At 37.2% G+C, this 27,028-nt stretch overlaps 3 protein-coding genes across 4 annotated transcripts in view; 2 read left to right on the top strand and 1 right to left on the bottom strand.

Annotated features, from left to right (window-relative positions):
• The window catches only part of LOC147842396 (rho-associated protein kinase 2-like), a 164,165-nt gene that overhangs the window by 105,483 nt on the left and 31,654 nt on the right, over positions 1-27,028 (top strand). The window lies entirely within an intron of this gene.
• tbccd1 (TBCC domain containing 1) lies at positions 2,596-26,875 on the bottom strand. 2 transcript variants are annotated; one of them, XM_087265785.1, is made up of 7 exons: positions 26,394-26,875; positions 9,601-9,932; positions 9,354-9,518; positions 8,468-8,834; positions 7,137-7,323; positions 5,612-6,115; positions 2,596-3,498 (listed from the first exon to the last, which is right to left on the bottom strand). In XM_087265785.1, exons 1-7 carry the CDS (start codon positions 26,398-26,400, stop codon positions 3,303-3,305), a joined length of 1,758 nt encoding a protein of 585 aa, XP_087121911.1. In that variant the 5' UTR covers positions 26,401-26,875; the 3' UTR covers positions 2,596-3,302.
• Positions 11,674-24,570, top strand: rab5b (RAB5B, member RAS oncogene family). Its single transcript, NM_212885.1, is given in 6 exon segments — positions 11,674-11,698; positions 16,065-16,354; positions 18,619-18,770; positions 18,852-18,974; positions 19,650-19,743; positions 22,926-24,570. Coding segments are annotated over 5 exon segments (645 nt in total). The 5' UTR covers positions 11,674-11,698; positions 16,065-16,191; the 3' UTR covers positions 23,039-24,570.

A 27,028-nucleotide genomic window follows, 5' to 3' on the forward strand; every position in this document is an offset into this window, starting at 1 on the left:
GAGGGCCAGATATTCACTTTGTCATGAAAATGAGATCCAAAAATCGAGTCAGTGGTTCTCGCACTATTCAGGTTTTTTTCCAGAAAAGCGAATAGGGATTAAAAGGATAATGACTAGCCTGGCATAGCCATTCATTCACCCTGACACACCACTGCACCCCACGACTGGACCAACTTGAGCCACAACAAACACAGCATACTGACCAGCACCTGATGCCAAGAGCACTGCCAAATAAAGAGCCCGGACTCATTGGATTGTGTGATGCCACGTTGAATGCCACTCATTACACTGGCTCAGCTCTTTTCAACAAGCACAGCCACTGACAAATGAACCAACTAACTAAACTAAATCTGGAGAAAATGACAGAGATTTGAGTATAGGCAATGATTTAGGTTTATAATTCCAAATACACAGTGAAATTATTTATTTGGCACATACTCTGTGTCAGAATAACTGACCTTTTTGTGTGTGCACTGTGCATAGCATTAGATCTATGTCACAACATTAAAAAGTTTGCGAAGTCTTTTAATGTCATATAGTAAAAGTAGAACACAATATAGAAATGTAAATAACATACAAATACAACATACAGAGACAACCAGACATACAGACAGAACCCTTTCTAGCAAAATAACAGTAGATTTAGCATAAAAGTAAAGTCAAATTAGATGCATTTTTATAGTTTGACCTAAAGTAACCTCTGAAGTAGCTAATAAGAGGTTACTGTAGGTCACAGTACACTAAGTATCCCTCAAAACATTGAAAAAAATTATATAATTTAAATAAAAACATACATTTGATTCACTGAAGCATGTATTACACAGACAAACCTTACCAAAATTGGAAATTGGCACTCTGGATATATGCTCCCCAGATCAGAGTCAACTGATTTTGCTATGAATAATAATTATTAAGCTTTTACTTAGTCATAATGCACACTAAAATAATAACCATAAAATAATAATTCCAAATAGTTACAGTTATCGTCCCATGCCTAGACCTGACTGTGTGTGTGTGTGTGTGAATGAGCAATATCACATGAGTAGCAGTGCGATATGGCTGTATATCGCACTGGTGGGAGGTGTGCTTAGTGCCCCCACCAGTGCCGATACACGGCCATATCGCACTGCTACTCGTGTGATATTGCGTTTATACAACAGTTTGACGGCATAATCGTGTATATAAAAACAAAATCAAACATGGAAAGTCTCAAAAACCCTTTTGTATGAGGAACTACTTTCTTCCGCCTTGGATTCAAATCATAAGCTGACAGTTAAACAGCTGAGCTAGCATCTTTTAGACTTTAGATCTGTAGTGTACTTTTTGCTGGTTGTATGTGGGCGGAGTAATACACAAAGGGCAAAGAGGCTTTACGGGTGCTGATATTACTTAAATATATCACAGCTATGAGCCAATCAGATTCAAGAACCAGACAGAACTGTTGTATAAATGTATGTATGCATATATATATATATATATATATATATATACACATACACACACACACACACATATATATATATATATATATATATACATACACATACATATAGCGTAATGTATATATATTAATATAATAATTAATGTTTTTTATATATATATATATATATATATATACATATACATATATTTATAGCGTAACTCGGCCTGCGGCCTCATGCCAACTCACGCCTCCCACCAGTGCTGATATATTTTTAGTGTGTATTATGACTAAGTGAAAGCTCAATTATTTTATCATGTATCAGATGATCTTGTTCTGTTCCCACTTTAGTCTGCAGACTCATGCTAAACAAGCAAATGGATAATTGTCTTTTTTTATGAACTCAGCCAAATGAGTGAAGGTCTCTTAACTTTGACACTTAACCAATATTCATCTACTTAACAAATAAGACACCTATAATTTTCAAAGGAAGATTCATCAACATTAGACATGTTTTTATCCATCTTTTTATAGCTTATGGAAACTAGAAAACTAAGTATTTAGTTGTAAACAATAAAAATAAGCAAAAACAATGAGGTCAGGGGTGTCCAAACTCTATCCTGGAGGGCTGGTGTCCTGCAGATTTTAGCTCCAACTTGCCTCAACACACCTGCACGGATGTTTCTGTGTCTGATTGGGATTGGCCCTTCAGGATGTACATGCACATACACTGGCCCTTCAGGACTGAGTTGACTCCCCTTAATTAAGCAATGTAAACTGCAAAAAGTACATTATGGAAAAAAAAAAAAGTTATAGGAACTAAAAACTAAAAACAATAAGTTACGGAAGAAAAAAAATAGGAAAGGTGTTTGAAAAACAGTTACAGGAACTAGAAAAATGCAATTGTGATAACTAGAAAAAAAGTGAGTACTATATATTTCGAATATATCCATTTATATCTATCTATACATACATTCATACGTACGTACGTGCGTGCGTGTGTGCGTGCGTGTCAGAGAAACAGACAAGTAAGATTTAATTAATAAAGACAACAACACAGACTGATATAGACACAAAAAATAGATGTACACAGAGGCACAGACTAAGAAAGACAAACATTTTTCCTGTCTGTTCTACTGTAAGTGTCTTCAAACCAAATATAAAAAATAATGTTGTTTATTAAGCCATTTCTCTTTTAATAAATTGGATTGTTGGTCCTATATTAACATAATCACAGTGTAGTCTATAAACAGCTGTACACTTACCAGTAAATGCACTTAAATTCTCCTGCAAGACACGAATACATCCAAGAGGCATTTTAAGTGACAGCATTTGTGGAATCTGTATTGTGAAGATACAATAATAGTGCAATTACACAGTGTAAGGCATTGTGAACAAACATACAGCAAAGGAGAAATACAAACATTCATACTGGCCGTGAGATTTCAGCAGACAACAACTGAAAACTTTTCAAGTAAGTGTATGTCACGTACCAACCGAGCATAACATTTGTCAACACATGCCTACACACAACTCATCCTTGTTCCATCTAAATTCATACAAAAGCAGTACTCCTGTTTTCATTAAATAACGACTCTTATGGTGATATTCTCTTGCATTTCAACCTGTGGAATCACTGGTGTCCTATAATGGGCAGTAACGTAACGCCTAAACAGCGAAATCAGACACCAGTAGCAACACTACACACAAAAGCACCTCTACAAACTAATCCAGCATAGATTTCTCTAGACATCAATAATGTGACAGGACACAATGTCCCCATCAGATCCAGATCCAGCTTTCTATATGGACAGCCTTCGTAACAGAAGAGTGCTAATGCTTCTGTGAGAACTAAAGGGGTTTTGAACGTTAAGCCATTTTCTTAGCAAACAGTTCCCGTTGGTTGTTCATGCGTTTGTTCTTTAAGTGTGTTCTGGTTGGAAGACCAGTGCTCTGCAGAGCTGGATGGGGTGATGGTAGGAGGGAGGAGGCTGTCCAGCTCTTGTCTTTGACCCGTCTCAAGTAGCCATTCATGGAACTTCTGCTCCACTAAGGCCTGAAACTGCCGTCGCTGAGCCCTTTAATACAACAAAGACACAACACAACACTACTGAATGCCTCATAAGAATAAAATCACCATTTCACATTTGGTTTAAATAAGTATTCTGAACTAGAATTCATCCATGTGTTATGTTTACATTTAAGATGTGAATTCATGTTTAAATAGAGTACAAATGCATAAAGTATGTATATATATATATACTCACATGAAAAAATATATATACTAATTTACTATATTTATTTAGTATTTATATTTATTTATTATTTTCTATAAGTACTAGAGTAATTTATAGTAAATACAATAGTGTTTTGAACCACATTTTATAGTTTGTTACACCAAAGATTATGGAATACACAAGACATGTCACTTGTATAGTGTTGAATGGGGAAAAGTATAACGGTCAATAAAGCGAATGAAGCCCCACCTACTAGTACAGGAGCCAATCATTGATTGCTATAGGCTGACGGAGAAGCTCGGACCACACGTGTGCTTTTACGACAGTTCTTTTGTCAACAAACACACTGAAATCAGCGAATAATTGCTCCACAGACATAAGAAATATCTCCAGATGAAGCTTGAAATCTCTACTTTTAAGTGAACCAAGTGCACTTGAAAACAAAAGTTTTTTGGTTTTGTATAAAACGACCGCAAGGTACAGTCGGCCCGGTTAAACACACATCATATCACAGCATACTCAAATCCCCACAAACGTGTAAACAAAGAGTCACTTTCATTTCTGAAGGAGATTCGCCATCAAGACCAAGTTGTAGATTACTTCAGAAGAGCAACTTGATCAGATGATCATTATTCAGAGGACGATCGTGTGTAAAACAGCCATAAATGAGGTTGGTGTTATGATCTCGTTTCTTTCGATTGCGTATGCGCATTAGCTAGGACAACCTGAAAATATGCTGACTTTGTTTGTTGTTTAGAAACAAAGCCTATGAGACAGATGTTGTTAAATTTCATTGGTGATTGCAAATATGTAATGTAATAAGCTTGGCAAACAGTTTTGGAGAATTAGATGTTTCCCCATTCAGACAGAATGCCCGAGCATATTGCCCGAGAGGTGTTTCAAAGATGACCGTCGAGTGAAATGACTTAGCGTAAAGGAACTTTAGTTACACTTTATAAATTATAATATTTACAATTTTTTGTTAATAATTGCTACAGTATATTTCCAGTATTAATAAGAATGAGCTGATGACCTGTAATACTTTAGCTTATACCACAGTAATCTGCAGTGCATTGCAGTATAGTTTTAGAACCTACAGTATCGGGTAATTTCTTTTAATTGTTTTTTCATAGCAACTATAGAATTACCACAACAGAAGAGCACAATATTTTACCATAGTATCGTTCAAAAACACAAGCACTTTTTTAAATAAATTACTATAGTCTTTTTAAACGTGGCTGCACAAACACACACTACTGTATATAAAAAATATTTAAAAAACAGCAGCATAATAATAGTAACACCCGATTCACATGGGGAGTGCATGTCTGAAGTTGGCCCATAAAATTAGTCTGCAATTGGCTACTGTCTGTCATAAAGAGATCTGATTGGCTGATGCTTCTCAGTTGAGAATGTTGAGAAATCCCAAACATTGATGTGTCATCGACAGATCCATATTTCAGTTCGGCTTTCCATCACCCATTCAAAGTGACTGGGAAGCATTGACGCTGATGCCCAGTGTGAATCAGGCATAAAAATGATGTAAAATAAATATATCATTCTAATCTATCATATTATTACCTTTTTAATTTTTTAGCTATTTTAGAAAAGGTTTTGTTAGTTTTGATTCGTCACTTTGTTGCAGATTGTTTTTTATTCTTTTAATTTTAAAAGATTCAGTGTTTCTATTGTAGAATATTATGTTTGAGAAATGCTTTATAATGAAAGTATTTTTTATGCATTTATAGATAATTATTGTAATATTAATATTCAAATCATTTTTATGTACACACACACACACACAAAACTTTTGATAAGAAAAGCAACAAGTGCAATACAACATCTTGAACAAAACTGTTTACATTACACTCCACATACAGCAATGTCTGATTTGGCTCAAAATTTGCATCTACGTTTATCTACAGCTTGGACAGGAACCAAAAAGTAGGCTTACTTGTTCAAGTGTGCATCCTTGACAGTCTTCTGCCACTCCTCTATGGTCTTTTCTCGGCTCTCCAAGGCCTTCTGGAAATCTTCCGGCAGGCTGCAAGGGCTCTCGCAGTTATCTCCATCCATTTGGAAGGGAATCACTAGTGGATAAAACTCAGAAGGGGGCTGGATTCGGTAGCAGCCTGTATCTGGAGCTGAACCCTCGACTCCAAACAGCAGAGGCTGGTTCCATAAATTGGGAACCACTGCTAAACCTGCACTCGCCATGTGGTCTTCTAGGGTGGGGTACTGTGTGTGAAAGGGGCCCAAAGTGAGAGACGCATTTCCAGGAAGGAGAAGGGGTCGAGTTGGAGTGAGGGAGTGAATTGTGCAGTTGAAGGAGCCTCCTATGGTCAGACGACCGGCCACACAAACAACACGGACATTCTCACAGCTCTGAATGTGGACGCTGGTCCTTACCGGCCCCAGAACTAGTGTACTGTTTCTGCACTTGTCCAGGGTCACAGACCTGCAGGACACAAAGACTTGGTTAAAATGGACGTTGACACAGCACTTTTTTTCTATTTATTTATATTTATAATTGTGCGTTTCTTCTGCTAGGGAGTTTTTCATATATACATTTTAAAATATATAACATGTTACATTTCTTGTATTATTATATTATATTTTCTTTATAATTTCGTTCTGTATTACACTTCAACTTGATAAAAATATTTATTGACAGGAGACTATGCCCGCTTTTTTGGTAAGTTAGTTAAGCTCTAGTTATGCAAGTTGTGATTCATCCAATGCTGTTATAATTAGGAATGGGACAGTATTGTTGCCTAGTTGTATAGCAACAATTGCATTAATTTTCCCTTTGTAATGTGCTCCACATTAAAACTCAAATAGTTAAGCATGGCATGGACATTGCCAGGATTGTAGGTTTAATTCTCAGGTAAAGCAAGTACTGATAAAAATGCCTACCTTTAATTAGCTTTGAATAAATGCAATGAACATCAAGCAAAGAAATATGGAGACATGAAATTGTGCTAAATGTGACTAGGATAAGAGTATTTGTTATAGAATTATTCCAACATTCAGGTAGATTCAAAATTGGTTTAGTTTGCTTTATGTTAATAAACTTTATTCATAGTAAATGGGAAAATTAATTTTTTTTATAAATAAAAAGCTACAGACAATAAAGAATCATATACTTAACTATTTGGTTACATAAATCTAAACACCTTTATTGACAAGGCAATGTATTATATTATATTATATTATATTATATTATATTATATTATATTATATTATATTATATTATATTATATTATATTATATCATATATGGTTATATAATGACAAACAGAAAGAATGATATGTCATGATATACATTAAAAGGGTGTATTAATATCCATTTTCAAATCACAGTAACTATCATGATACATATTATTATAATATATTGCAGTTACTTTTACGACAATATACTGCTTAACAAAAGAGGGTATATTACGACATGCCTAAATTATGAATGAAGTGTTTCCTTACCACAGAGGAGAGAGAAGGTAGATGAATGCCTCACTGCAGCGGTGGAGTTTGATGTTGACATCATTCAGCTTTTCAGAGTCCTTGGCCAATGTCTGTTTGCAGACCTGCGACATGAGCACCAGTCGACTTCCTGGAGGAGCTGCATGGGTGTTTCGAAATATTTTGGCTTTCTTTAGCGTGCCCTCTACTGTAAAATTAAAGAAAACTAGTGACTCCACCATCATATTTACTATTCATCTGATTAAGCCAAACCAAACAAAAGATCCATAACATATTTCTTTAGCTGTTTCCTTGAGGTTCAGTTAACTTGTATGGTTAATATTCCTATTTTTTCATTTTACATTTTTTCAAGTTCACTTTAATATATACTAATAATATAAATAATAATTAATATAATTGATTCATATAGTGTTTTTCTGGACACTCAAAGCTCTTTACACATTGGGGGGGAATGTCCTCATCCACCACCAGTTTGTAGCATCCACCTGGATGACGCGATGGCAGCCATATTGTGCCAGACCGCACACCACACATCAGCTAAATGATGGGGAGGAGAATTATTGTATGGAGATGGTTAGTAGGCAATGATGGACAGAGGACAGAATTAAACGCCTACTCTTTTTTAAAGAACATCCTGGGATTTTTAACAACCACAGAAAGTTGGAACCTCTGTTTAATGTCTCATCCGAAAGACGGTGCTCACTGAGCAGTATAGAGTCACCGTCACTATACTGGGGCATTAGGACACACACAGACCACAGGGTGGGCACTTCCTGCTGATCTCACTAACATCACTTCTGGCAGCAACCCAGCTTTCCCATGTGGTCTCCAATCCAGGTACTGAGTGCAGCCTTGCTTAGCTTCAGTAGGCGACCATGTGAGAGTTGCAGAGAGCCAGCTGCCGACTGAATAATAATAATAATAATAATAATAACAATAACAATAATAATATGTTCAACAATATATTCTGTCATAATTTACTCATTCTCCACTTGTCAAAAACCTGTTTGACTATCTTACTATTGTTGAATATAAAAACATATCATTTTTTTAGGAATGTTAAAAAGCTTTTTCCAAAACACTTTTTTGAAATATGGATTTTATGTTAAAAACTCAAAGGTTTTTAACCAATTTAGGGAGAGTAAATGTCCATTTTTATGAAATGTTTTAAACAAATACATTTTTGCTACTGTTCCTTTAAGATTTCTAAACAAATATAGCCTTATTGCATATAAAAAGGTAATATTTACTCCCAAAGATCACTGAATCTGTAGAAGTCTGCAAAAAACTAACAATTACTTTAATTTCTATAAGATCAACTTTCAGTTTACCTTGCAAGGCCCATGACAGTTTCTTGCCCGATTGTGAGCAGTTGGAAATGCCAAAGGGGTTGAGGCAAAGGGCCTGACGCAAAAAGTCCTGGAACTGCTGCAGAGAGTAGGAACAACTGAGTTTCGAGAATCCCGCCTGGGACTGCAGCTGTGAGCGACTGAGGAGCTTGTGGACTGGATGAACTGTACGGCTGTGGCTCACAGATCCTTCCAGAAGAAGACTGAGGCTCTCCACAGCCTCTGAAGTGAGGTGGCTGTCACGCAAAACCTGTCCTGAACTGCTCAGCTGTCCTGGCTCCACCAGCAGTTCCAAGAGCTCAGGAAGGTGTGTTTGAATAAAAGTAAGATGAGCCTGAACATCCCAGTTCTGGTAAAACAGAAAGGGAAAAAAAAATCTATGTGCACTATATTGATAATTGCTACAGGATAACAGGCACAAATGCAAGTTAGACACACACACACACACACACACACACACACACACACACAATTATCATAATCATAATCATCATCAACATCATTTATTCATTTTCTTTTTGGCTTAGTCCCTTTAGTAATCAGGGATCACCACCATGGAATGAACCGCCAACTTATCCAGCTCACAGCGGATGCCCTTCCAGCTGCAAACCATCACTGGGAAAATCATCCTCATCAGTATTATTAATTAAATTTTCTTGACATTTATTTTTACAACAATTAAGCAGATCCCAAGAATTCCTTTTAGTTAATAATTGATTGAAAAAATTAATCATTTATTTGAAATAGTAAACTTTAAATAGAAAGTTTTAATGTCATGTCTGATTAATAAAATGCATACTTTCTAAATAAAGGAAATAAAAATAAACTCCTTTTTTAATACTTTATAAAATATGACTGATACACACACCTTATTTTGGGAACTAATTTTGGCATCTCTCTCAGAAGAAGAAGATGAGGGCGATCGTGATCGGGGACTCGGCCATTCCTCTCCAATCAGTGACGTGCGGAGAGAGATTCGATTCAGTTGTTGTAAATATAGGAACAGTAGAAACTGCAGAGTGTCTACTGACAGCTAAAGCAAGGTGAAAAGAAACAATTAGTGCAGCAGGATAGCAATAACATTGTCTAACAGCACTACACCTCTTTATTCGTACCTTACAACGTTGCCTGTCAAGCTCCTTCTGAGTGTGGCATTGAGACAGAGCTTCTGCCCACTCTAATCTCTGCTCGGCAGAGCGTGGCATCAACAGATCAAAAGTTTCAAAATAGAGCCAAGCCAGATCCTCTGCAAGCTGCAGTTTGCCACAAGCGATGTGTCGCCACATTTGCCAACCAAGCCTGGGGAAGCAGCCATCCCGTGTCCGGACATAACTGGCCATCTTGCGCAGATAATGCATGCTGAATTTGCTTGGAGGTGTGGCGGGAAGCACCCCGACGAGGAAGGGCTCCAGACGTGGCCATACATATGCTGTGTACTTGTCCATTTCTATAGAAGAGATTGAGTTGGATCAGAGAAAGCATCAAATTATCATTAAAGTATGGGTGACAATGTGCTAGAATATGTGTAAAATGGTATATTATGTAAAAATACAATGATAATCGTATTAGTAATAGAGTCAGTAACAAGAGAAAGACGGTCTATAGCTACATCTATAGCAGGCAAAGGCAAGCAATTTTCTAGGTAACCACTTGATGGCCTTCTTGAATTGAAAATAATTTTCAATGTTTCCATGACGACCACAGCATCCTAATATGAAGATGCTAATCAGACTAACTTACTTTTTATTAATGCCATAAAATACTGTGAGAAACATTCATTGAAAAAAAAACACACTCTAAACCTGTGGCATTTTACAGTACAAATCGGAATAGTACGCACATTTGTAGACAGAGAGACAACCTTCCTGCAATCTATAACTAATCTGAAAAAGTGTGAAACCCGTCCAAGAAGCCTTTAGATTAAAATATTGGGGGGAAAAAAATAGGATTTAGGAAAATATGAACATAACGAGCAATTTTAAACGATTTTGCAGAAATACGCGAGAACAGATGGTACTACTAAGAGTATAACAAGATAATTAAGATTACATTGTACTATATGTGTATTAGATATACATACTTTCTACTTACGATGTAAGAAAGATATGAAGCAATAGGGTAACTTTACGACAACTAAGTTAACGTTAACTTACACAAATTCAGAATTCACTCCCCTTACCTGACCACTGGAAGTCTTACGGTGTCAAAAGGTGGTCACCTTTGTTTTTTGGGGTAAAAATACATTCGAACATAAATAAAATAAACATTTAGATGGAAATGATTTCGATGCTGTGCACATTGAGTCGCGCGCGACCCGACACAAAACACAGGAACCTCGCGAACGCGCGCTGTTGTACCGCTCAAAACTTCATTATAATCGTTTAATTCACTACAGAATCACTTGAGGTCAAGGCCATCACCAAACCGTCACCTCAGAATAATAAATTACTTCAATACTAATAAACATGTAACTTCTTAAACCTCCAGCTTTACCATCTCTAAGAAAACAAACGATAAAACTGTCCAACTGTTCATGAGTGGTTACCAAGTCTGCGTCACAGCGTGACGTAACGCAAACCGCTCTGTTTGGAGCACTGCATTTCAACATAAAAGTCATATGGTGATTTGCTTATTTGATGTCATTAAAATACACCGCAAAATAACATATTTGCAAGCAAACCACTACCAAATGCAATATTTTTACTGTATATATGAGGATTAAATTAGACTGGGTGTTATGTACTAATCTTAGTTTTACCTTTTCTAGATTTCAAAATAAAAGTTAGTGAATATAATCTAATAAAAGCGACCCATAGATATATATGAAAAAGATATAAAAAACTGTCTTATTTATGTTTTAATAAATCTAGCTTGATTTCATTTACAATTTTCTTATATATATATATATATATATATATATATATATATATATATATATATATATATATATATATATATATACATATATACATATATACATACATACATACATACATACATACATACATACATGAACAAACTTTTATTAACGTTTATTAAAACTGCTCAGAAATGATGTATACATGATTTTAAATCCACAATCTCCACAAGCTGACTTCTACAGCTCAACAATGCGCATGCGCGGATGTGCGGAAGTGTTCGCAGCCCGATAACCAGCTGATAGATCAACAACCGAACAGCCATCGCCAAAAGAGCCACGACTGGCAACAACAGGTAAATATCACTTATCCTGGTCATTTTGAATTCCAATATGTATCTAAACCAGATGTGATTAATTTGGAAACGGGTGCTCATGGCACCACTTGGGCCGCTTCGCCAGGATCGAGACGAGTCACGTTAATGGTCAGTCTATACTGCGCCTCTAATGCATCACAGCAGACACGCTCACCTGACTGGCAGAGTTCTGCGTTTTATCAAGAAAATCTGCTCCTAACTATCAGAGAGTTATCATTCGCATCAGTAGACAAACTCGTGATTATTAGAGTTAATTATCTGATCCACAGACATAGGCTACTCCTTATCGTTAGGATTGTTATACAGATCAGAAGACATATTCCTGAATATTACAGTTATGTATCACATCAGCAGACATGTTGCTGATTTTTACAGTTATGAATCAGAAGAGTCATTGGAGTTATTATTTATATCAATAGACAACAGACATGCGCTTGATTGTTAATATTATTATCCAGATCAACAGACATGCACCTGAGCATTTTATTTAGATCTATAGACTCCTGATTGAATCAGGTCAATACACAAAACTCCTGATTATTAGTTATTGATTATTATTCAGACCAGTAGTCATACGAATTTAGCAACAAATCAATAGACATACAGTTATTAGGATGAAAAATTAGATCAATAGACATACTACCATTCATAGCATTATTATTTTGACTAATAGACATACTCTGATATTATTAGCTTGGGGTTGGAAGGGTGTTCGCCACATAAAACATTTGCCAGGGTAATTGCCGGTTCATTCTGCTGTGGCAACTCCTAATAATCAGGGACTAAGCTGAATGTTAGTGAGAGAGTTATTATTAGCATTATTTATTCAGATCAACAGACATATTCCTGACTATTAGCTTTATAATTCAGAAAGATACATACATATAATTATTAGAATTATTGATGGTGTAGTTCACTCAAAAATGAAAACGTACTCACTATTTACTCACCCTCAGGTGGTTCGAAACATTGGGGTAAAGTTGGTTTTATATTCGCATATTCTGACTTTCTTCTTAATAAAATAATTACAGAAAAGTAATCTTGTAAATTCTAAATAGCGAAATCACATAAGCAGCCAAATGACCATCAAAGTGCAATATTGTTCACAGTCATATAAATAGTGCTAATGTTGTTTTGAAGTCATACTTGCATGTTATTTCAAGCCGAATTTTCAAAGTACCATGGTAAACAATAGGGAGAATGTCACAAGTTGTCAAAGAATGAATGTGCGAATATAAAACCAACTTTACCTCAATATTCAAAACCATTTAGTTTCTTTCTTACATTTACATTTAGCAGACGCTTTTATCCAAAGCGACTTACAAATGAGGACAAGGAAGCAATTTACACCACTATAAGAGCAACAATGAATAAGTGCTATAGGCAAGTTTCAGGTCTGTAAAGTCTAAGAAGGAAAGTATTAGTAATTTTTTGTTTTTTTGAGTACAGAATTGCAGATTAGGAAGTGAAGTGGAGACTAAATGAGTGGAGACAAAAAGTGGAGACTTCTTCTGTTAAACACTAAGGAAGATGTTTTAAAGAAGGATGAAAACATGTAACCAGTACTCTGTAGTATTTACATACTATATAACACTACATAGTATTGTAGAAAATTCAGAAAGCCAAAATGTATTGTTCAGGTCAGGATTGTAATTTACCATAAAAATAAATCCTGTACCATAATACTCTTAACGTGCTGTGTGCGCGTGTGAAGTACTATATAAAATGCTATTTATTATTAGCACACATGTAATTCTAATAATTGGCTCATCATAGATGTTTCATATTAAGCTCAACAAGCTCATCACTGGTGACACTTTATTTAACGCATTTAGGTTGTAGCACAGCTTGAGGGCAAAGCTGTTGCTTGATGGCAAACTGACCTATGTACTTAAAAAAAGTGTAGCTATAAATATTTGCACTGCAAAGTGATACTGATGGAAAGTCTGAGAGCAGAACAGCAAACGCCGCGAAACCACAAAGAGGTGGCAGTTTCACAAACCTGGTGGTTTTCTACCTGCTCAGCATCTAGGGCAGTAAGAGCTCTTGATCCTTGTTTATGCCAACATCCATTGCAAGGGGCTTTGCAAAATGTATAACTAAGGGGGGGACAATGGATTTTTGAATGCAATGCAATCAGCATACTTTCAGTAATGAGATATTTTCATCAAGATGTGAAGATAAGATGTTTGGCCAGAAGAAAAATGGTTGTGCACAGCTGAGCTTCTTTTTTTTATTTCAATTTTTTTTTCACTTCTGTTAATTGGTGAAGTTTGTTTCTCGCAACTTAATTTGAATTATTGGAGCTGCACATCGGTGAAGTTGCTCTTCAGTGTTTCGGCTTTCACTCCTGTCATTTACATTACACTGAACAACTTATCTGATTCCATTTACTAGAACTCTTCTTCTATGTTAAGCTGCTTTGACACAATCTACATTGTAAAAGTGCTATAGAAATAAAGATGAATTGATAAAGAATGTCAATAATCACTTCTAAAGCTTTCTTAAAGTCTGCGTGAACCGGAACAGACTTTTATTTCAGTATGTTGACTTACTTCTATTGAAACAGAAGATTGAGGAGGAGGCGGGGCTTTCTTTTCATTGCATCGTTCTCTAGTAGCCAACTAACAGTTAGAGTGGCATGGTTTACAATATTGTGGTTGAAACCAGGGCTGTACGATTCTGGAAAAATCTGGCATTGCGACGTTTTATTTTTGTGGTATGATTATTCCGCCAGATTAATTTAATAGCTCTATTGGACAATATTTAATTAATTTACATAGATTGAGCTGATCAAGTATTTTTTCTATGCAGTAAATCTGTGCATAAATCACAATAAAATACAAGCAAATATAAATATGACAGAGATTAAAAGAATAAAGTGAAACAAACAGTGCTTTATGGTTTTCTGGAGTCAGTGTTCAATTATGGAAATTAAACAAACAAAAAATAAAATGGTCATTGTATAAATGATTTAAAAACAATAATATATTTATCTTTTAATCCTTAATAAATAATCTAATCTTGCTGTTTGGCTTTTAAAGATACACACATTGCGATATCAATGCTCAAACGATATATTGTGTAGCCCTAGTTGAAACTGACGTCAGCAGAGGAAGACTGCCAAATGGTCAGACTTTGACTGAAGCTTACCAAAAAATTTTCTTATTGCACTTTTTGGGCGTTCTCTGAATATAGCAGGGTTATTGAGCTTTACTGCAAACGCTCTTGCATTTTTGACACTGCTAGCAGGATGGTATATTCTTTTATTATTGAAACAAAGATTTCCCCCAAGTTTTGACAACTAGTTGCGAGATGCAATGAGCTTCATCCATTTGGGAAAAAATCAGGTTTACAATAAATGGCAATACTAGGGCTTTTTCTGAAACATGGGACCCATTCAGAATTTTCTTTTCTGAGCATGTCAGTATCTCTACAAACTGTCAATCTAAATCTTATGGCCTTTCGATTGGAAAGCAAATGTAATTAAGTAGTTTGTATAAATAACTGAGGATAAATGCTTGTAATATTGGGTTATCAAGGTATGTGTGTATTCTGTACAGATAATACAAATAATTTTTTAATTCATTTTTTTTTGTTTTTTTTATTTTAATATACATTTTTTATTTATTTTTATTTCTTCTTCTTCTTATTATTATTATTATTATTATATTTTTGTCTTTTAGATACATGTAATTTCAACTTGTTTAGAGGGTATAAATGGAAATAATATTAGTTTAAATTTCTTTGTAAAATTCCTTTGTTATATCTGTAAAAGTTTAAGAAACAGAAAAAAAACATTTTTTTTTCTGTGAAATAACTTGCATGGATTGATTGTTCACCAAAAGACTAACAATGTGTGCTATGAATAACAATGTGTGTCACACACCAGACATTTTATTAAAAATGCTGAATGAGAAATATTATTTATGACAGTTGGGCTCTAACTGTCATGAGATTGTTTAGCAATGCACTCTTACCTAATAAATCGTATTCTGTTGCTTTACTCACCAGCTTCCCTATTTTTGGATGAGAACTGATTCTCAATCACAAAACATCTGTGGTTTCTGATTGCTGACTTGAAAGTTGCTTGTATTGGCAAGAATTTAGCAAGATATAGTTAAGGGCAGTTCTCTAATATCCAGTATAATAACTTTCTTCTGTGTACAACAATATAATAAACATATTTAAAAGTATTAAGAATAAATTTAAATTCTTTAAACTCAAAAACAAAAACATTGTCTTCATGAGCTAGCTCTTAAAATATAAGTCACTTCCTCTTCCACTACCCGTTCCAGGAACATTGTGCTCAAACACTTTCTTTTTTTATGTTTTTTTTTTTTAGGATTACAGACTAACTGCTGTCCTTGTGGACTAATAAAACGTTTGCAGTACTCCAGAAACGGAGTCCACTGCTTTGAACTGCTGCTTTCAGAGACGCTATCAGGGAGGACGGCCACCCTTCCTACATCATGAGTACCCGTGGGACAGGCAGGGCCAATGGGAACCTACCGCAGACCAAGATCTGCCAGTTTAAACTGGTGCTGCTGGGAGACATGGCCGTCGGCAAGTCCAGCCTGGTGCTGCGCTTTGTGAAGGGACAGTTTGATGAGTTTCAGGAGACCACCATTGGAGGTGAGAAACACTGTAGCTGATGGATTTGATTTGAGTTCATATGGATTGGTATTGAGCTATAGGAAAACATTGATTGGTTTAAACCAGGGGTGCCCTAACTTTTTTTAATGAAGGGCCAAAAACCAAACTTGACTAAGGCTAGTGGACTGAAGGTAAATATAGTTGCCATGGGTCATTACCTAATTTATTTAAAGAACTCCTATAATACATTAAAAAGGGTCATATGTTGGTTTTGGGGGTATCCAACAGCAGGCTGATATGCATTCAAGGTAAATAAAACACTTTCATTGTCTTATAATATGCATTTATTTTTACATAATCATCCCAGCGATTCCCATATGATTTGTTCGGCGATTCATTTGTTCCCAGATCCGTCCAGATACTAATCTGCGCTGATTGACAGTCTGTAGTGATTTGTTGATAGCGTTCAGCACGAGACAGAGTGAAATGCCCACCACGGCTTATTAACAATATTGAAGTAGTCAGAGTGCACAGTGTGTGTGTGAGCATACCTGCCAACACTCATGTTTTTTCCGGGAGTGTTCCGTATTTCAGACCCATCTCCCTCCCGTTTTGTTATTTATCCTGGAAAACTCCCATAATTTCAGCCACCAACCTCCAGCCGCTTAACACGCTTAACAGTAGTTACACCACAGAACACATTACCCGGTTCTCAACAGTGAGAATACTCACTTCTCCTCTCAGATGGGATGGTGGGCCAAATCAAAGGTTACAATGGGCCAACTTTGACCCATGGGTCCTACTTTGGGCATCTCTGGTTTAAACAGTTTGTTGCATTAACATTCCCACATACAACTTTCAAACGTTTGGGGTTAATACGTTTCTAGACAGATTGATTGGCGTGATTCATGCTTCAGAACACCCGTTAGGGGAACATGAGTTTTTTTTACTGTGCGTTGTGGGAATTTTCAAGGAGTCAGTGTTTCAGTGCTCTAGAAGAATTTGCGATCGAGTGTGCCTTGATAATAGCTGATCACTAGTCTACTGAACTAGAGAGCTGATTGAGACACCGCCACGCAAACCATATCATCATCATCGACCCTGCTTGTTTGCAGCCTGATTTTCACTAATTAATCTTAATTTGACTTTCAACCAAACTAACCTTGTAATTAGTCATAGTAGAAGATATAATCTGATAAAAGATATCATGTGTATGACGACAAACCTGATTCATTATCTCTAGTATAATCTTCATAGTAGAATGTATGTATATTATTGCTTACAGACTTTGGCTCCCATAAAGTCAGAAACAGACAGGCATCATATAAATGCCCATAATGCAACTCTAATATTAGATTGGCGTTCTCGTTAAAATGATAAAACACTTTAAGGTCATGCATCACAATGGTTTTACCATGGTAAAGGTTGTTTAAGGCATGTAGTGAAGTCACTTTAAAGTGTGGTATTAAATGGTTTATGGCTAGAACCATGTTCTAGCAATGGTGCTGGAGTATGATAAAAGACACCAATTTTTAAGGATTATTTATAATAAATAACATGTATTAGTAATCGTCATCATTCATAATTATAATTTACTGGGTATCTCAATGTTTTGTTAAGAAAGCTAAAGCTAAGGTTGAGTATTCTCTTCTCTTTAGGTATTACTTCTCTTCTATTTAGTATTTCTGTTCGCCATTTATATTCTGTACTATTTTAGTATTATTTATAATTTACTGTTATTTCTATACTATATCAGTATTCATTAATATTCATTTACATTTTTATATACTCAGTTTTTTAAATATTCAATTTCCTTTTAATGTCTGTTAGTTTTTGTCTTATTATTATTCATTATTTACTTTCAGTCCTGTGTTTTTAGGTCAGTTGGTAGCCAAGGGAATATTTTTAATTCCCCTAATGTCAACTTCATGTCAATTAAACATTAATAATAATGTATATTTTTAGTTCTTTGTTTCATGAATCAGATTATTATTTTCAGAGCTTGCAAAATCTGGTAGCCTGAAGTCCCGGGGCTATTGTTTTTTTCAGTCAGGTTACACCGTGCCCAGTGGGGTATCTAGAATAGCCCGCCAGGCACATTGTTGAAAAATTTTGGTAACCCAACAACAATAACAAAAAAAACAATAGCCCTAGATTTTGCGAGTCCTGTTAATAATAAAATAATAATAATATAATCTGATTTGTAAAACTAAGAACTAAAAGCCTAAAAATCAATCTCACTAGTATTATACATGCTTAAATACCTTAATTACTTTTGTTGTTGTTTGTTTGTCCACCTTTAGCTGCATTCTTGGCCCAGTCTGTTTGTCTGGACGACACTACAGTGAAGTTTGAGATTTGGGACACAGCCGGACAAGAGCGCTACCACAGCTTGGCTCCCATGTACTACCGTGGAGCCCAGGCAGCCATTGTAGTGTTTGATATCACTAAACCTGTAAGTTTAGAACAGTACATTCTTTTCAAAGATAATACAAACTTTCATTTGATTGCTTGTTCCCATGTTCCCTGTTTGTAGGAAACATTTGAGCGAGCAAAAGCATGGGTGAAAGAGCTGCAGCGGCAGGCCAGTCCCAACATAGTCATTGCTCTTGCAGGAAACAAAGCCGATCTAGCAGACAAGAGACTTGTGGAGTATGAGGTCATATCTTTGTCTCTTTTATTATTTTTTAAGACATTTATACAGTTGTTTGTATTAGTTATGTTGCAAAACGTGAAAAAATACAGTCTGGGTTAGATTATCATTCATTCATTCATTTTCTTTTATGGCTTAGTCCCTTTATTAATCCGGGGTCGCCATAGAGGAATGAATTTATCCAGTATATGTTTTATGCTGCGGATGTCCTTCCAGCCGCAACCCATCTCTGGGAAACATCCACACACACACACACTCATTCACACACATACGCTACGGACAATTTAGCTTACCCAATTCACCTGCTACCCACTGCGTCACCTGGGTTAGTTTATACATATCTAAAACAGTAATATTGTGAAGCATCAAAGTTCATTACAATTTAGAAAAAAAACTTGTACTCAAATATTTTGAAATGCATTTTTTTCCAGAGAACTTAGTTGAGTTTTCAGGAATTACTCCAGTCTACAGTGATTAATCTAACAGTATTGTAATATGCTGATTTGATGCACAAGAAACATTATTTAAAACATTAAACCCATAATTATGTAAAACAAATCTTACTGATCTCATATGTGTGAATGGCAATACATATTTTAATCACCCAACTAATTATTAAAACAGTTGCTTATGTCTTTTGTGCAGTACGTAACCCAGACTATAATTTATATTTCCATACAGGAAGCCCAGACATATGCAGAAGACACAGGTTTACTGTTCATGGAAACCTCTGCCAAGACTGCAATGAATGTAAACGAGTTGTTCCTGGCCATTGGTAAGTGTTAAAGGGTCACGAAACACCAAAACACATTTTTTGAGCTGTTGACAGTCGTATATGTGTCCCACACTGCTAAAAACACTATTAAGACACCTATATTTCACTAAAAAGTGTAAATTGGTTGTTTTTGCGTTATTTCAAGCAAATTCGTACTTCCTGTTTGAAACAAATTTTTGAAGCTGCGTCACGGTCATGACATAATAGCATTGTATTCCAGCGTGCAGACTGGGCGTCTGTGCCAGAGTGAGTCTTATTACGTCTTACAGTGTGCTGCATTAATGCATGAGTAAGGCTTGGTTCAAACCAATCAGCGCGCTCTATTGTGCAACTTCATTAATATTCATTACTTCATTACTGTGTTTACACGACATAGACGCCACGTTGTGTTGGCAAAACAAGCGTGAAGTGTTGCTTTTATAGTTTGCTGCCGTTAAGTTTCGTTTTCTTTTTCTCTCTGTGAGAGCTCAGTCTCACGTGTGGATTAACAGTGTACGCGACGCTCGACAACAATAACTTGCGTGTCTAAGGAGGATTATTGTTTACCTGAGAGCTGTTCTCATCTGCAAACGCTGAGATCCGGATTCGCTTGTAGTATTCTCTTCATAAAGACGCGGCTCTAGTTGCTGTGGATTGTCCTGTCCCTACAGATTTGGTAAGTGAGCGACTAGTGCTCTTTGTTTATTCAGTTTGTTCGTATCGAACTAAGTTAACTATTGCACCGTAACATGTTAGGACCACAACTAAACTTTAACCTCGTGTAGGGTTTTTGTGACCGCATTTTGTGACCGGAATAACACACGCGGCTTTCTGACGCTACCTGCCGTGTGCATCTAAGTTTCCGGAAAATGCGGAGGTTTTTTTTCTCTCATTCGCCGTGCGGTATCAAACATTGCATGAAAAATACACGCTTAGAGCAGTTCCTCGAATCAAATATCTCGTTTGTCGCGAGGGGCATGAATGAATTCCCTGAATGAAAGAGCCAAACTGCAGTTAAAGTCCAACATTTAATAACTTGGCAAATAATTCCACTAAAGATGTCCATGTAGGTTAAACACCATCACTTTCTCCTGTGTGTGAGTATTTTGACTGAAACTCGCGCGTGCCCAAATAGACACTCCCACACCCTCCCACTTTAGTTCCTCCGACACTCCCCCTAAACAGAGCTGGACACGCCCACTTTTCTGACTTTTTCCAAAGTAGAGGTGTGAAAACACCCTGCTGAAACGAGGGGGTTTCATGGCCCTTTAAGGCTGTCTTCTTATAGTATGTTCTCTTCTACATGCTGCTATTGTTAGAGCACTGAACTGTGGTAAACGTGGAAGTACAACTGTTTAAAAAAAGGAATTGAAATGTCAGCCTTTGAAAAGGATTAATTTTATTGTATTTCGTAATACTATGCAGTGAATACAATCTTTAGACTTAAATTAGGGGATTTTATTAATACTATTTATAGTGTATATTTTTTCACAGACAAAGCATACCATCGTAGTTACAGATATTCCAATTTACTAGTCTTGAAAGGGATAATATTACACTTTTTACACTTTCAATGTCCTATGATGCCTAATTGGAGCATGAAAATCTAGGCAGGGAGGGGTTTTGCGCTCATGCACGTGCGCTCAGTTTCACGTTAAGTCGGATGTACAAAGAGAATATGCCTGGGATTCCGCATACGCAGTGCTTCATACTTCTGAATTTTTTACTGTGTACGCACATTTACGTTTTGTGCGTACAAAATGTTTTAGTATGAATTCAACGCATGTCTTAAGGGCCCTGATCATTAACGCACAGTAAATTGATCACGTCAGAATACAAGTATTTATAATTTAGATGTTAAATTATTGTGTTTGAGACAAATGCTTATCATTGAGAACATTATTTGACCATTTATTCACTGGTAAAATGAGACATTTGTCATTTTTAGATTCCCTCCTGCATTATATTATTACATTAGGGCTAGAGTAGTTATACCGAGACTGTTAAACATTTATTCCCATGCACAACACTGTGTTCGCTATGAAAGAAAAAAAATGCTTGTCTTAATCATAACTGTAAAAAGTGATCATTTAAATGATGTGCGCATCAGTTAATTTTTATTTCCGAGTGCAGCTCAAGACCTCCGTCACTCTGAGAAAAAAAACACACCCACATGCAAATCATACTCCACGAGTCCACGCACAACTCTCGAACGATCGCTCTGTGCTACAAACTGAACGATATTTTAACTTTATTACCTGTTATTCACAACCTATGCTGGTTCTGTTCACTGAAGTAGGCATCAGGCGGCCACGCGCGCGTCCTCTCGGTAGTAAACAAACAGTGTGTCAGCCCATGTGAGATTTTGCAGCCGCAAATACATCTTTACATAAAGACCGAAATGAATTACACCTTATAAAATAGTATCTGACACTTATAACACCATTTGGTGTTGTCCATGTTGCCGTGAAGACTTGTGCATTCGCCTTTGCACTTCTATTCTGACATTGAAAATATAATTGGCTTAATCGTAGAAAAGCTGAATCAGCTAAAAAGATCGCGTTTAGGGTAGAACTGAGATCAGGATCTTTTTTGATTATTCGTGCAGCCCTAGTGTTTATAATTTTAAAACACTGTTGTAATACACTGAGCCACTAAACATTGTTCTTATGGCAATTTTCTACAGGGGGAAAACACAAATTGTTTCCAAACACTTAAAGGGCCATGAAACCCCCTTGTTTCAGCAGGGTGTTTCCACACCTCTACTTTGGAAAAAGTCAGAAAAGTGGGCGTGTCAAGCTCTGTTTAGGGGGGAGTGTCGGAGGAACTAAAGTGAGATGGTGTGGGAGTGTCTATTTGGGCACGCACGAGTTTCAGAGTCAAAACACACACACACACACACACAAACACACACACAGGAGAAAGTGATGGTGTTTACATGGACATCTGTAGTCGAATTATTTGCCAAATTATTAAATGGTGGACTTTAACTGCAGTTTGGCTCTTTCAATTAGGGAATTCATTCATGCCCCTCGCGACAAACGAGATATTTGATTGAATAGCTTGAAAGCAAATTTCCAGTCCATTTTAGATAAAATAAACTGAATTATTAAAGACAGCCAGAGAGATGACTTTTATTTTCATGGCATAAATGAATGTAACTCAGCCTCTTGACTTTTCAACTCTTGTTTATTTCTAAATAGCAAAAAAGATGCCAAAAACAGACACCCAAAACCCTACGCATGCTGCGCGACACAGGGGCGTGAACCTGCAGGACCCAGACGCACAGTCCACTCGAAGCTGCTGTGGGAACTAAAGGCCTGTCAACACTCCATCATGGGAGACCACGACACCTTCTCCTCCCTAAAATCCCACCCTTCACCCTTTCACCTCCCAAGACGGATACGGAAAGAGAAAGAAAGAGAAAGGAATACCAGGAAGAGCTCGAGGAAAACGCCTCACTCGTGCCACAAAGAGATTTTTCAAGGAAGACTTCTGGTGGACGGGGCTGAAAGCGAACGGACGATGGACTCTGTCATGTCTGGCAGTAAATATGGATTCTGTATTACTTTCAAGTCAACAAGAATTTCCACCTCAGTTCATCCTCATTATGCAAGCACCATGTAGAGATAAAGGATTGGAAAAGAGATAAAGGAACACAGAATGGACTGAAGAGTTATTATTAACCAACAAACCTTCCCATTCTCAGCCCCTGGAAGGGTCCGTAATGCCCCTTTTAACATTCAGAAGTCTTCAAGCGAAATCTACACTGAGTATCCATATGGTCTGGGCTCTCCCATTTAATCTCAACTCTAACACTGGAAGAAAGTCAGCACCTTAAACTTAAACTAACCCTTCAGTTATTCATCTATGAGCCACATCTACTAAATTTATAACACAAAGGAACACCGAAGCAGAACTTCATATGTTTTATTTCAGCTTTATTTATTACCTTTATTTGAACTGGTCTCCCTTTGCGCAGCTCGTCATTCATCTATGACCCAAAAAGTATTGAAGAAAGTCAATGTTGTCTTCCCTATCCCATTTACTTCTCCCCACAGCATTGACCTCAAAGTTCAGTGTTGATGTTCACAAAACAACAGCGAGCTCTACGATGCCTTCTTAATCTTCTTTTAGCTTTGTGTAAACTACTGTTTGAGAGTCAACAAATTATTACATATATTTGCACCAATCAGACGGATCCAAAATCATTTTGCTTCATGATTAATTGCAAAATATCATTACACATTTAGTTGTCTGGATGCGGAAGTCAAACAACACCAGTCTCAATATGTGTTATTAAAAAGCAACAAAAAATATTCAAGCACCCACTAATCAACAAAGTGAATGATTGAGCACTGGGATGGCAAATATTGTGGAGATGCAGATTTTTGCCCACAAAGCCCCTGAAAAAGTGGAAAAAAACAGAAGTGCCTACTCCGTTTTTTCCGTGTTCTTTGTTTTGGGCTTGATTGAGGTCGGCTGACCATCTTAAAAGTAGCGGTTTTGAGACGATCCCGAGGTATACGGGCAATAAGCTGTGAGAATAACTTGCGGAGCGTGCTAGTAAACAGAGGAGTCGTTTCAGTTTTGTTTTATGAATGCTGTTTGTTGATGTGTATTAAAAATCATTTTATTTCAGATTGATTTTAGTCAGTAATTTAATGGGTTACCAATACATTTATATGGTCATTTAGGGAATGAATTAGGTATCATGATAAGGTGTCACACAGCTAGAAGTCATTTGTCATGTGTCTTCAGGTCCACCTTTTTTGTGGAATAAGATCTGATCTCGTTAACACCTCTGTCAATTTTAAATAAAGCTGTGCTGTTCTGCTATGAATGAAACATGGCTTTTGTTTCTGTGACTTTTTCAATAGCCTAGATCTAAACCACAGACTACTGTCATTTATGAGACAACAGCATTGTTCACCTCCACCCGCGTGAAGTAATATTTACCTCTGAAAACACAAGCCATAACCACACCAAACTAAATGCAAGTTGCAAACAGCAATTCACAGGGTTTACTTTACATTGGGGTTTATTTGTAAAACACTTTCAGACATTTAAACAAAAATAAATGTCAATTAATATTTAGCAATTTTTAATTAATAATAAGCAATCTCTGTAATTGTAAGAGATTTGTACAGCACAGAATTTTTTTAATGACAAATAATTAAAGAAGTACGGATGTAGTGTTGTTTGAAAGAGGACATCTAATATATAATAAAAATGATGTATTAATTATTTTATTTATACATTGAACATCATATGAGGTATTAAAGTGCCCCCTAGTGCCGATTTCTTCCAAATTTAACAACAATTAATATTTTAACTACTGTGATGGTTAGGATTGGGGTGGGGGTAGGCATTACAAAATGCAATGTATTGGGTAATTTAATAGATAGCATAAATAATACTAGGTACAACTACAGTGCTGTGACGGTTGGGTTTAGGGTTGGGGTGGGTTTAAATGTTAATAAAATACAATAAATGGGAAATTTAATAAATAATACAAATAATTCTTGTTAACTTTCAGCCATATCCAATCTAGCAACAACAACCCTTTAGGGCATGAGGTGTCCAAACAAACCCAGTCCAAGAGGACCACCTATGTAAGCCTACACCTGTCTAGAGTGGACACCTTAAACCCTAATAACGCTCTGGTAAGCCTAAAAACGCTTTAATTAGTCGGTTTAAGTGTGTTAACGTAGGATAGGAGCTAAAATTCCATCTTTCGGATGAGACGTTAAACCGAGGTCCCGACTCTCTGTGGTCGTTAAAAATTCCAGGATGTCCTTCGAAAAGAGTAGGGGTTCAAGCCCGGCATCCTGGCCAAATCTGCCCACTGGCCTCTGTCAATCATGGCCTCCTAACCATCTCCTTATTCAATTGGCTTCATCACTGTCTCCTCTCCACCAATCAGCTGGTGTGCGGTCTGGTGCAAAATGGCTGCCGTCGCGTCATCCAGGTGGATGCTGCACACTGGTGGTGGATGAGGACATCCCCCCCATTGTGTAAAGCGCTTTCAGTGGCCAGAATAGCGCTATATAAATGTAAGGAATTATTATTATTATTATTAAAATAAGCCGGACCGAGAAAATCTTTTAGGTAATTTATTCCTCTAAGTTATTAACATGGTCCCACTGGTGCATTTGTTCCTTACACATACAAAACCTTTTTGAAGTTCTCCCATGCAGGCAATTGTGCTAAGACTGTGATCTATTCCCTGCAACATCAGGCCACAATCAGGTGGTTTGTCTTGGTCTGGCATCTCAGCTGACACCTGTCCACTATGGGTGACCCTGCCAGTACTTGTGAAGTACCAGTGGTGAAGCTCTCAGCATCACTGATGCACAGAAGCCCTCACAGCACGTCAAGCTGCAAACCATGTGAGGGACCCTAACCTAACCTACCCTATACTAACCTATCACTGACCGACCAACACTCAAAGGAGTCCAGCAACTGACCAGCAACACTAAGAGACCGCTCAGAAAACCCTGCAAAGCGCATGTCAAAAACACAGAAAACTTTCCAAAACAACCTGACAACCAGAACCCAAGAGCCACATCAGCAACCATCAAAACATTCAGCAGAGTGATAAAAACTTTGAATGAAAAGAAAACTTAATGTAAAGACTTACTCTATAACTATATACAGTATGTACATACGTGCCATTGATCTTTCATGGGACACTATGATGGCTCAGTGTCTGGGCTTCTTTCTTCGGGGTTCCTCCTCGGGTAGTGGCTCTCCACTGATGTCCACGTGGATTTGAGGAGCGCTGCTGCTTCCGCTGGACCTGCTCTCCGTGATCAAGACTCGTCCATCAGGCAGCTCGGTCTCCAGCAGCGTAGGCCGGTGGAGCTTCTCCCACAGCCGTTGCTTGATCCCCAGGCCTCGCTTGAAGCGGTAGCGGCTGCAGCCGGTCTCCACGACGGAGCGAAAGATGTGCTGATAGTCCTGCACGCTTCTGCCGTGGATGGAGAGCTGCTGCTCCTGCTGACACTCGTTCACTGAGGAAGACACTGATGCTGCTGCTGCTGCTGCTGCTGCGGGACGGAGGACAGGGAGGGCCGCCGCGTTCATCAGGTGTCGCTTCTTCAGCGCTGGGTCAGAGATGCAGCTGTAGGTGTGATCTGACCTGACCGCCGCTGCGAGCTGCTCAACGGTAGAGACGCCCTGTAGCCAGAAGTGACTCGTGTGTGCGGGGAGAGCCCTGGTTCTTCTTGAGCGACGCTGCTCCATCAAGATGACCCAAGAACAACTTTCCAAAGTAGAGAAACTGATCAAACTTTTCAAAAGT

This window comes from Danio rerio, chromosome 9 (genome assembly GCF_052040795.2).
Source record: "Danio rerio strain M-AB ecotype USA chromosome 9, GRCz13ab, whole genome shotgun sequence".
NCBI classification, from domain to species: domain Eukaryota; kingdom Metazoa; phylum Chordata; class Actinopteri; order Cypriniformes; family Danionidae; genus Danio; species Danio rerio.